Source organism: Carica papaya, chromosome 2, assembly GCF_054855325.1.
Source record: "Carica papaya isolate Zhongbai chromosome 2, ASM5485532v1, whole genome shotgun sequence".
Taxonomy (NCBI): Eukaryota; Viridiplantae; Streptophyta; class Magnoliopsida; order Brassicales; family Caricaceae; genus Carica; species Carica papaya.
This window is the reverse complement of record NC_142310.1, coordinates 34,811,567-34,824,663: the sequence shown is the minus strand read 5'-3', so window position 1 is coordinate 34,824,663 and position 13,097 is coordinate 34,811,567. Positions and strand designations below refer to the sequence as shown.

Below are 13,097 nucleotides of genomic sequence, written 5' to 3'. Positions count from 1 at the left end.
TGCTGTAAATTGAGTAAAATAAGTATATAGGTTATGTCTATAATGAATCTAAATATTTTATTGTAATTTATTTACAAATTCATATTTTTAATTAAGAAATAACCAAAAATCGTAATTTAAAATATTTTTTAAAATTTAAAATTAAAATAATAAATATATATATGTGGACTGTGCATATTACATAGATAAAATATTAAAAACAATAAATAATATATTGTTTAATATTTAAAATTGTGAAGTTGGGCCCGATTCAAACTGAACCAAAATCGAACAAGCAAAATTTATTGGTTTCGGTTCAGTTTGATCCGGGCCTGGTCCACAGCGGCGATGCTCACTCCAAAAATCTCCTTTGAAAAAGTAGACCTTCGGGAGGTTGACTGTTGGTAATTGGGATTGCCTAATCAACACTTCTCATACTAAAACACGTGTCATTGATCTAGACGGTGTGAGGTGAACAATTAGTTAAGCACAACCTCAGCTAATCACTTCTTTAAGAATAAAGATCCAAAACATTTCCATCTCACCAAACCACAATCGTCTCTCTCTCTCTCTCTCCCCTCCCACTCGTCTGCGGCAATCGCCGAACTACGCCCTTGACATCGCCGGCGAGGTTTGTATCCTCGTTCACCTTCTCTGTAAATACCTATATACGTAGTCAGGTAACTTTTATACATGTATGTTATGCTTAAATAGTTAAGTCTTCAACTACTTCCCTGTTAAACTAGGGAATCTCCTCTTTCTCTCCCGTCTCACCGGAGAATTCGCCCTGTGACTTGCACCGAAAGCACACGCACTGCTCTTTTCTCTATCTATCTCCTTCTATTTCTGTCTCTATGATTTCTGGAATGTACATTTCTGGTTTGATTTTGTGCCATTTGAACGCTTTTCTGATTCTCATTTCCTAAATGTTGCTCTGCGTTTATGTTCGTTTCGTACTTCATTGAAGTAGGGTTTTGCTTGTGTTGTATTTGGTTGCTGAATTTCGTATGTTTTAATTGGTCGATTAGCTTAAGCGGGAGCGTAGCTTTACAGGTATAACTGCTCATGTTGGTTTTTGTTAGCTTGTTATTTTGCTACCGAACTTCGACTGATTAAAATTTATGCTGAAACTTGAATCCATGTTTTAATATTTTATTTGAATTGAGGATATAACCAATAGTTATGCTTCTAATTATGCTTAAATTAGGGCTGAAGCAAATTGGTTCTGTAGATGTGAGCCTCAATAATATTAAGCATCATTCTTGAGGAATCTGTTGATAGATGGCTCTCTGCATTCTCCAATATTATCAAGCATTCTTCAATATTTATTTTGTTTTATTTCTTGTTTTATTAAGGTGAAAAATGGGGAAAAAAAGACATGAAGAGAAGGAGGAGAAAGGAAATAGAAAATAAACAAAGAAAAGGAAGAAAACAAAAAAAAAAGGAAGAAAAGTGCGAGAGCAATGGCAAAACGAGTAGAAAAAAAGAAAAGTTAGGGAGAACAAAGGAAAGAGGAAAGAAAAGAAAAAAGAGAAAAGAGAAAAAAAGGAAAGAAGGTGGATTTAAGATTAACATTTAGTTTCATGCTTCTGTTTAGATTTGTTGTGATTTACCATCGATGCTTCTGGTTTGGAGAAATTCTTTGGACTTGTATTTACGATGCTTCATATCATGATTTTCTGCATATAGATGGCAGGTGCAAGCTAGTATGGTTAAGTTGGTATGTTTGCATACATGAATCCTCCACTATTTTGGTGATCTTACTGTGTTCGTTGAATTAAGGGTCAATAAAATGGGGCCAAATTAACCATTTAAGTTTTCATTAAACTTAATATGGAGATTTGTATAACATGAAAAGTGGAAATAAAAATGAGAACAAGAAGTTATGTTTTAGAAAAGGAGACATTGGGATTATCCCATTGCCAATAAGGAAATGTTGAAGATCCTGCGAGAAAAGAGTATGTGTGAAGATTTGTGAACAAAGGTTGGAAGAAATAGAGAGAAAAAAACATGAAAGAACTTCTTCTGGTTATTATTCTGAAAGAGGGATAAAGACTCCTTCTTTTGTTACAAAAGAATTGATTGACTGAAGAACATTGCATTTGTATGCTATTTATACAAATGCCTCTTACAAATTCAACAACATGCTAATTGACTAACTACTTTAACAAAAAACAGAATAACAAAAGCTGAACATAAACTAACTATCTAACTGTCATAGCATCCCCCCTTCAAGTTGGACTTTGGTGAACGTCTGCCAAAACTAACTTGGAACGTAGATTCTGAAAAGTTGGAGAAGAGAGAGGTTTAGTGAATATATCCGCTACTTGGGTAGCTGAGGTGACATAAGTTGGTGCAACCATCCCTTCCTTGATCTTTGTCCTGATTACGTGACAGTCAATATCCAAATGTTTCGTTCTTTCATGAAATACTAGGTTTGCAGCTATATGCATTGCTGTCTTTTTATCACATTTGAGATCGATTGGTAAGGAGTAATCCACCCTCAAGTCTTGAAGAATATATATAACCCATTGCAACTCACATACTGTCATAGCCATTGACCTGTATTCCGCCTCAGCTAAACTTCTGCTGACAGTATTTTGCTTCTTTGCTTCTTTGCTTTCCAGGAGATTGATGATGATCCTAGATATACACAATATCCAGTGAGAGACTTTTTAGTTTCCGGGCATGCCCCCCAATTTGAATCACAGTAGACTGTGATTTTAAAGTTGTTTTGTTTTGAGAAAATATCCCTAAAGAAGGTTCCTGTTTTAGGTATTTTAGAACATGGTGTGTTGCTTTCAAGTGAACTTGTCTTGGAGCTTGCACATGTTGACTTAGCTACTGAATTGAGTATCCCAAATTTGGTCAAGTGAACCCCAGATATAACAATCTGCCCACAATACTCCTATATTGTTGAGGGTCATTTAGCAATGGTGAATCCTTGGAGTGAGGTTGTTGTCCTCTCAGAAATGGAATGGGTTTTGATTTTGTTCCTAGAAAGCCGACATCTTTGAGTATGTCTAATATGTATTTTCTTTGGTTGACATAAATTCTAACATTTGTTCTTGTGATTTCCAGCGCTAGGAAGTACTTAGCAGCTCCTATATCTTTGATTGTAAACTTGTTATCCAATACTCTTTTTAGTCCTGTAATCTCTTCATCTGAATTCCCAGTAACGAGCAAATCATCTACATAAACTAATAAGACCATAAAGTGTTGATCCTTTCGATAGATACAGAGGTAGTGATCATGACATGACTGTTGGAATCCATATTTAATCAGAAAATGGGAAACTACTGAGTTCCATTGTCTGGAAGCTTGTTTTAGACCGTAAAGGGACCTTTGAAGTTTACATACTTCTCCTTCTTTTGCCTTTTCGTATCCTTCAGGGGGTTCCATATATACTTCTTCGTTCAAATACCTATGAAGAAATGCATTATTTACATCCAATTGGTGTAGTGGCTATTGTTTTGCTGCTGCAACCGCAATTAGGATTTTGACTGTTACCACTTTGGCTACTGGTGAGAAGCTGTCAACATAATCTATCCCTTCTATTTGGTGATATCCTTTTGCAACTAATCTTGTCTTATACCTTTCTATTGTTCCATCAGGTTTCAACTTTAACTTGTAAACCCATCTGCAACCAATGGCAGATTTTCCAGGAGGTAGAGTTGTCAGAGACCAAGTCTGATTCTTTTCCAGTGCTGTTATCTTTGTTCTCATTGCTTCTACCCATTCCTCTGATTGTTTTGCTTCTGTGTATGTCCTTGGTTCTTCTAAAACAGTGATACTTGCCAAAAAAGTTAAATTTTCATAATCCAAACTGGGTTTGGATATAAAGGGACAGGTTCTTGGCAGATGTGGTGAAGCTATATTCAGATTTCCTGTTGTGGCAGTGCAGTTGATATTGGTTATATAGTCTTGTAACCAGTTAGGCTTTCTTTTTACTCTGTAACTCATTCTTTGAGATTGTGGATTAACGTCTTCTGTTCCGTATTTATGACCAGGATTAGAGGACTCATCTGTTTGTGGTCTTCTAGGTTCAGAAGTTTGATCTTCAAATGTTGCACTTTCTGGAGCTGGTATGTTCAAGACATTTTGTTGACTGGTGTTTGTTTCAGTAATCAGGATCTGTAGGATCATTTCAGGCACTTCTATCTATATGGAAATTGATTCTCATGGAAGACTACATCTGTAGATAATATATATTTGTTGTTCTCAAGATCATAGAGCTTGTACCCCTTTTTTCCTGCAGTAAAACCTAAAAAGATGCATTTGAATGCTCTTGGAGCCAACTTGCCTTTATGTGGTTGATTATTTGTTGAATGGCAGAGACACCCAAAAACCTTGAGTCAGTTGTAGTATGGAGCTTCATAATGTAGTATTTCATGTGGGGTCTTCCATTCTAGGACTTGAGAGGGTAATCTATTTATTATGTATGTAGCATGTAACACAACTTCTCCCCAAAAAGTTAATGGCAGTGCTGCTTGGAAGATTATAGCTCGCGCAATCTGTAGCAGTTGTCTGTGTTTTCGTTCTGCTCTCCCGTTTTGCTGTGGTGTATAGAAACAAGTTGTTTGATGTACTATCCCAAGCTCTTCAAATATATTTTGACATGTGACACCGAGAAATTCATTCCCATTGTCGCTTCTAACTATCCTTATTTTGGCACCAAATTGTTTCATGATATGTCCATGTGCATCTGCTTTTATCTTCCACAATTGTTAAGAAGTAATATGCACCAGTCGATGACGATTGATTGTAAGGTCCCCACACGTCTACATGAATTAAATCGAAAATTATCTGACTTTGGCTAATGCTGCTTTCAAATGGTACTCTTGTTTGCTTTGCCTTTGCATATATATCACAAGGTTTAGACAATTCTTCTTTATTGATCTTGAAGTAATGATGAATGTCCTAGTCTCTTGTGCCAAGAGGCTGAATTTCCTACTATATTGTTTATCATTCCATTTTTTTTTTTAACAGAGGATTTGGGACAGGAGTATAGGGATTGTAGGAATCAACATCATATTTCTTTATGGTTTCTGGTTGGAAGGAGGAAGGTTAAAGGCAGTACAGGTTGCTGGAAGACTTGCTAACAGCTATTGTTTCCTTAGTCTTCCGGTCCTGTAATAGACAGAAATCAGGGAAAAAGGTGAATGTCACACTATTATTTTTGGCTAGTTTGCTGACAGATAATAGATTGTGGTGAAATAAGGGTATGTATAACACTCCTTTTAGGTTCAAATCGCTTTTTAAGACTATGTCAGCAAAGTACTCTACCCTTAAAACTGTGTCATTTGCTAAGTGAACTGAATTTTGCTTTTTTATTTTATCCAACTTGTTGAATAAAGAAATTTCTGCACAAATATGATTGCTTGCACTTGTATCTATTATCCAACATGTTTCTTTCGGAGCTATATTAGGGATTGTACTTACGAACTCATGTGTATAGCCCACAAAATTATGATCTATTGCAGCTTTTCCCTTCAGCACTTTTGATATCTCTTCTTGGATCACCTCCCTCATGGATGTTTTAATTTCGCTCCTTTCGTGTCTTTTAAAATTGTCTCCTATTTCCTCATCGTCGAAGGGAGTTTCTGCCACATTCACTCTTGTTTTATATCCAGCAAACCCTCTTTTTTTCTGCCTCAGCTCTTTGTACCAGTCTGGGTAGTCGTGAAGTTTAAAACACGTCTCCTTTGAATGTCCATTCTCTTTGCAGTAGTTACAAAATTTGTCTTCCTTCTTTGTCAGTTCTTTCTTTTTGAAACCATTTCTTCCTGAACATGTGTATCTTTGTGCATTGGAAGATATTATTAGAGTTGTTACGTCCATTCCTTCAGCAAAGATGCTTGTCACTTGTCGTTGTCTCTCTGTGTTCATCACCATTGAGTATACTTTGTCAATGTGTGGTAGAGAGTCAAGCAGTAGTATCTGATTTTTTGTTGGGTCGTATGTGTCATTGAGGCCCATGAGAAACTGCATTGTCTTTGAGCTCTCATTTAACTTTAATATCTGCTCTGAGATTCCACAGGTGCATTTTCCACATGTGCATTGTGGAGTTGGAATTAAGCTGTTCAGTTCATCCCACAATTGGCATATCTTGGTGAAATATATTGCGAGAGAGTCATTTTTTGAGCTATAAATCCCACTTCTCTCTTGAATTTGTACTCGAGGCTTATTTGATTCACCAAATCTTTTCTCCAGCTTATCCCACAGTTATTGTGCAGAATTGACGTATAAGAATGAATCATGAAACTCTTTCGAAGGAGAGTTTAAGATCCAAGAAACAACTATCGCGTTATTTGCGAACCAGTCTTCATATTCTACCGATTCTTTGGCCGGTATTCTCACTTTTCCAGTCACGAATCCTAATTTGTGTTTTGCTGCTAGTGCAAACTTTACAGAATTACTTCAAGTTCGATAATTTGCCCCATTGAATGGAACTGATACAAGTGAAATTCCTGAATTTTCATTCAATTGATTCATCGTCGAATTTCTTGCAGTTGTAGGGATATTTGTTTGTGTCTGATTCATCTTCTAAATCTGCTCTGATACCATGAACAAAGGTTGGAAGAAACAGAAGTGTAAACAGAGAGAAAAAAACATGAAAGAACTTCTGGTTATTATTCTGAAGGAAGGATAAAGACTCCTCCTTTTGTTATGAAAGAATTGATCCACTGTTGTTATGAAAGAATTGATCGACTGAACAATATTGCATCTGTATGCTATTTATACAGATGCCTCTTACAAATTCAACAACATGCTAACTGACTAACTATTTTAACAGAAAACAGAATAACAGAAGTTGAACATAAGATATCTACCCGTCATAACAATTTGACCAGAGAGTTTGATTTTTTTTTGTTTTTACATTTTATTTTTCTTCTCGGTCTATCATTATTTCCCTATTCCAGATAGTTTGTTAATATGATAGTTAATGGGTTATGAATGCAATATTACACACATGTACTATTGATATGTTTTTTATTTTATTTAATCTTCACATGTAACTTACATGATTAATTAGTTTACATCATGAAATGAGTGCTTCATGCCTTCCTATCCTATGCTATTTCTGAATTAGAGATCTCTAGTTTTGACCAGTGTATATTTTCTAGCAGCCAATCCTGCTTCTAATAGGATTAGTGGTGACTCCAAATATTTTTAAAATATTATATTTTCATGGAGCTTTTGCCTTGTGTCACCCTTGTGACACTGGGTATAGAACTCATGAGCTCACCCACTAAAGCTCCTAAAGTGGGGAGAAGTGCCATTAAAGCCAAAGGCTTGTGGCATCTTACTTTGTTTTTGATTGTGAAGAGTTGTGGTTTGGTGGCAGGGTGAGTATATTTTTCAAGCTGAAATGACTTGTACAAACACCCTAAAAAACAATAAAATTAACAAAGATGGTAATTGTGATATGAAAATTCAGTGGGCACAGTCACGTTATGAACATTAGAATGGACGCAATACATCCACGCATCGGCATAGTTTCGTTGTCAAAGATAGGAACAGCTATCATGTTTCCTCAAATTACTTAGATTTAGACTCTAGACAAGGTGAAGAACGATGGGAGAATGTGGTTTAGTTGCCTCAAAAAAAAAGGAAATTTTTATCCATTCCGTCGAATATAAAAGATAAGGTAGTGAGAATTACATCCAGCAATACTGTTCTATCTTCAAGTTCAATTTTGTCTCCACCAAGTACCGACAGTAATAGGGTACTTTGTAGTTTTAAATGATTGTGGAGCTGAATATCCTGACAAAGAGTCAGCTGAATGGATCTTCTCATTTGCATCAGGAGCTAAATCCATTTGATTACTTTGAAGTTTAGGTTGAAGAGCACTTCATTCAGGTATTGTGATGTCAAGGTGTGCATTTGATATTGATTCTCTGAGGGATATATCTTTACCTAAATATTATGAGGACGTGCCTAAAAGTGGGAAACAAGTTAGGAGAAGTTTGACTCCGGTAAGTAGGGACTTTGTGAGGGAGGGCTTTGAAGGAATTAAGGTCATATCACCTGGATCTTATATTAGAGGGTGGGCCTGAAACCGGAGACGAATACTTGGAGTTTGAGAATTGCAAGTAAATTACTTATGTAGAAAAGTATTCTTCCTCAGGGAGGTAGGAATTTGTTGCAAGGTAGTAGAAGTGTATTTGCATATGAAAAGTTGAATAAGAGTTTTGTGTGGAATGATTCTTTGGTTCTATATTTGATTTGTAGGCTTTTAGTAAAATTTTGCTTGATTATCTTAATTGAGGGTGTTGTTTTAAGGGTATAACGGCGATCTCAGTTTGTGCTTCGACGATATAACCTTTACTCATTGAAACTTATTATATTTTTGTCTTTTATTTGAAAATGAGAATTTTGTATGAACTGATAATCCAATATAACAAATATTAAAAGAGATATGATCAGTATTTAATGCATCTTTTTATACAGTATCATAATGGTTGAATGAAATGCCTTTTCTTTTAATTAAGCCCAAAACAAATTGGATTTATATCTGCTTCTTTAATTCAAGCATTCTTCATAGTGGTTGAATGGAAGTGCCTTTTCTTTTAAATAAGCCTGAAACAAGTTGGTTTTATGTCTGTTTTCTTTAATATTGTCATGCATTCTTCAGGAACCTGTCAATAAATGGTTTTTTATTTTTATTTTTTTGTTGCAATTTTAGGGCTTTTGTTGAACTACTATTTCTGGTTCACTTATAATCGTTTTGAATGTGGTTCTATCAACTCAATCAGACATACATGCTAGCACCTTTTTCTTCAGTTTTTAATGCCTTCTTTTTTGATTGATTAACTGTATGCATCTTTATCAATATCAAGTTGCTTCTGTGTTCATAAGGATTATATTTCAATTGTATTCTCTACTGGTTATTTTCTTGTAATGCTTTGACACTTGGGAAGGTAGTTTTCCACTTGATTGGTGTTTCCTAAAACACTTGCTTAGCCAGCTTTGAGTCAAAAGCGTGCTGAGAATATGATCCCTAGAAAATGGTTTGTCAGTGATGTGAGGTACCATGAAAACGGAGGAGAAAAAAAATAGTATTTTCTTTTTCCCACATTTATTGAGAAGCTTCTTTCTTTTCGCTAAAGGCATTTAGGGATTGTTTAACTCTTTCTAGGAGATTTTTATGTAATGATTCAATTGAAGGTTGGCCTCAAGGCTCCTGCAATGAAAATCACATTTGGTTGACATGTCTTCCTCTTCTGTTAGATAATCTTACTTTTGTTGCAACTGTTACAGAGGTGTTCAAGAGGCAGTCGGAACATATGGCTTCATCATTCAGAGCGTTCTTGAATAGTCCAGTTGGTCCTAAAACAACTCATTTTTGGGGACCCGTAGCCAACTGGGGTTTTGTTGTTGCTGTATGCTTCATCTTTTTCTTTTTCCTACAAGTTTTTAGCTTTCATCTTTTTTCTTCCAAGTTTTTGGTTTCATCCTTTTCTTCTCCTATTTTAGAATATATAACTTAATTTTAGATGTTTTGAATGGCTCAAAGAAAAATGTCCTTAGAGCAGTAGGGTGCTTTAAGTTACTTAAAGCAAATATAATCTTATTTCAAAAAAATTCTTATTTAAAAAAGAAGCAGCTGCGACTTATGTCTTTGAATAAAGTGCGGATTGCAAAAATACACAATTTTTTGTATAAAGAAACTAATAAATATCTATTATTAATATTTTATAATTTATGTTATTATATATTGTAATTTTACGAAGATATCAGGAGACTAGTTAATTGATTTGTTAGGCTGAAAAAATTGGAATCTATAAAATAACGAATGATGTTTGTGATTTTTACTTTAAGAGAGTCAAGTTTTAGGAGCTGATGAGCATCTTGTTTCTTATGTTATCAAAAGAGGGAGATTCCAACATTGCTTAGAGCTGCTTCTAAGCAGGAATAAGCAAATGCCAAACACCTCTATATATTGTGTAGTTTGTTTACTGTTAACGTTAATTCTTGATTACTTGTTTTGGTAAATTTTCAACAGGGGTTGGTTGACATGCAGAAACCCCCCGAAATGATCTCTGGAAACATGACTGCGGGTAAACACAATATCTGGTTTAGCTTATTTCTGAATTTAATTCATTGGTAAACTTATAGTCTGACCTTTAATGCTGGTGCTGCAGCAATGTGCGTCTACTCAGGATTGTTCATGAGGTTTGCATGGATGGTGCAGCCACGTAATTATCTACTTCTAGCATGTCATGCTTCAAATGAGACGGTACAGCTCTATCAACTTTCTAGATGGGCAAAGGGTCAAGGGTAAGTAACTCTCTGCAATCAACTTTTATCTTCTTATCTAACTTTACTCAGCAGTTATTAGTTTGAATTTCTTTTAGATTATATTAATATAGAGCAAGTCCAAGGTTGGACGATAAGATTCCTTTCTAATATTCAAAAAAAGACAAACAAAAAGAAAGCGAGAAAGAACCTCTGACATAAGAGTGAGAGCTCAATATAAAAGGGCCATCCAACTCCTTTACAATTAGATATAGCTACTTCCTTCAAAAACTCAATGCATCCATTCTTTTGGGTAAAATGCAGTTTCACTTTTGTGGTCTGATGTTAAATATGATTCAAGTATCGTATTTTGTTTTCTTTTTATGATTAAGCCTGAAGTGGTTTCTTTTTCATCGTTTTCAAGAGAATTGTTAGTTTTTTAGAAAATATATGAAAAATATATGGGCTAAGAAGCATGAACAAGTGACAGTTCATGATTAAATAAATCGGAGTTAGGAAAAAACTTTTTTAAAAAAGAGTTATTAGGTTACTGTCTAGAGAATATATAGCAAATTACAGTTTCGTTCCTTTTAGGTTGGTTTTGCTGGAATTGGAATTTTTTGTTCTTTTTTTTTTTTTTTTTTTCTACAGCTTGGTTTTTTTAATTTTTTATTTATTTTGACTGTGACTTCCCTGTTTAGAAATCCAAAAACGTGGATATTTTTAAAAAGATTAATAGTTGTATATGAAATAAAAAATAATAAACTATGTGGTATTTAATTGTCCAAAGTGTTAACATTGAATTGGAACCATAACAAAGTCAAATCACGATAAGTAAAAATTGTACTCGGGCAAAATGAAAGTACAAATGTGTCGACATAGTATTGACAGCGTAGCAGAGCGTAATTAATTATGTATTTTAGAATTATATTTTGGATATTAAATCATCAAAGTCTAAAAACATAAGCCATAATCAATACCGATTACAATATTCTATACTGGCAGTTTAAATTCCTCAAAGGGAAGTAAAAGATGATGGGTTAACAAATGTTTGTGGGCTCGTGTTTTCATGAAGGTACTTGTCATCATCGGAGAAAAAAGAAGAGGCCTCGTCTCAGTAGTGACTTGATGCGGCCTTGTTTCCATGTCAGTTTCCATTAACTCTGCTTCTGATTTGAAGTGCATACATTGTTATTTCCAACAGTGACTATTCTGCATGCACGGCCATTAGTTATCTTCTTGTTTGGATAAATAAAGCTTTGAATCCGACCACGATAAATGATTTGAATTATAAAAGCTTCGTTTTACCATAGCCATGGATATATACACTTGAAAATTTATGACCCACTGACTGACCTTTTAAGAAAGTCTTACCACATTTTAAAAAGAAAACTTGTAAAATCATGAAAGCAGAGGCAACTCTAACTTCATTTTGATTTAATTACTAATTAAATCATAATTCTAATTAATTGTTCATTTTATTTGCATAATTAATCAAGAAACTGACATCTCACTTCGAAAAGTTTTGATGCTACGAATTCAATTCTTAGTTATGACTCGTTTTTTTATTTATGAGTTGTTTTGATTGATTATGGAATTTTCCAATGCCAAAAAATTTAATATGAAAAAATTCCTTCCGCAAGATTTTTATTGATAAGTTCTTATTTATTATAAACTAAATTAGTATGTATTCAGGGGTGTTTATCAAGTTGGAATTGGGTTGGGACTGAAACAAGCTGAATTTTTTTTTTTAATCCTTTTATTTGGTGTAATTTGTATTTCAGTCTGCACCGAAAAATGAATATTCCGATCTGAAAGTTTGAAAAAATAAAACAACGAATTAAATGATTGGCGAGCATAAACGTGCCACGTGCAAATACTCACGAATAACAAGTTAAAACTTAAATTTGATTAGAAGAGTTTTTTATTTTATATTTTAAAGTAAAACAAAACAGTCAATCAATGAATGGTGAGCATGTACTCGGCACGTGGAAATGCTGGTCTCCCTGCATGACCCAAAAAAAAAAAAAAAACAGTTTTGTTTGTCAACTTCTGGACTACTACTATGCCGATAACTTGGACTATCAGCTCTTTGATTCGATTCCGACCTCGTTGCAGACGATCAGCTCTGTTTTCTTATATATATATATATATATATATATATATACATATTTATAATTTTGAACTCCTGATAGCGAGCCCTCCCTCCTCTACTGCCTAAATTTACTATTTTCCGCTTGAGGTGATCCACAGCCGTCCTATCAGAAATATACGAACATTGCTAGATATGAGCACAGGTTGAGGATGTTAATCTGTATACCTGCGGGTCTAATAAAAATATAAATTCATAATTTAAAATAATATATAAATATAAAGGTAAGATGTTTTTCACATGCAAAATAGCAAGGGCTAAATAAATTGTCGTAATGGGGGAAGAATACGCGGCGTGGACGGTGGCAGTGAGAAGTTGCTTAATTCATCCTAATTAAGATTATATTAGTGTTTATATTATCAACCCCAATTATCTTTAAGAAATATAATAGGAAAATTTTGACTATTAAACTCTCTCTCTCTCTCTCTCTAATTTTCAAGCATTTTTCAATATATTTTTTTTTAAATTAATCTTTCACAAATTTTTCTCAGTGTTTTCTTTAAAAAAAAAAATTAAATAGTTTAATAATAATTTTAATATCTGTAATTAATATATTAAATTGAATAGTAGTATTTGTTGAAAATAAAACATAATTATATTTTTATTAAAACTATTGAAAATTTGAAATCCAAAAAGGCCATCAATTTAACTAAAACAACTTAACTATAAATGGTCAATGGCGTCCTTTACAATTTAAAAAAAAAAAAAAAAAGCAAAATCACGG

At 34.0% G+C, this 13,097-nt stretch overlaps 1 protein-coding gene across 3 annotated transcripts; it reads left to right on the top strand.

Annotated features, from left to right (window-relative positions):
* Positions 1–478: 478 nt before the first annotated feature.
* On the top strand, positions 479–11,533 carry LOC110806927 (mitochondrial pyruvate carrier 1). 3 transcript variants are annotated; one of them, XM_088214343.1, is made up of 6 exons: positions 509–610; positions 3,990–4,064; positions 9,244–9,365; positions 9,989–10,043; positions 10,128–10,263; positions 11,297–11,533. In XM_088214343.1, exons 3-6 carry the CDS (start codon positions 9,270–9,272, stop codon positions 11,340–11,342), a joined length of 333 nt encoding a protein of 110 aa, XP_088070469.1. In that variant the 5' UTR covers positions 509–610; positions 3,990–4,064; positions 9,244–9,269; the 3' UTR covers positions 11,343–11,533. The 3 variants fall into 3 exon arrangements, with proteins under 3 accessions (XP_021887611.1, XP_088070469.1, XP_021887612.1); XM_022031919.2 differs by lacking the exon at positions 3,990–4,064 and having other exon boundaries at positions 479–610; XM_022031920.2 differs by lacking the exon at positions 3,990–4,064 and having other exon boundaries at positions 553–659.
* Positions 11,534–13,097: the final 1,564 nt, after the last annotated feature.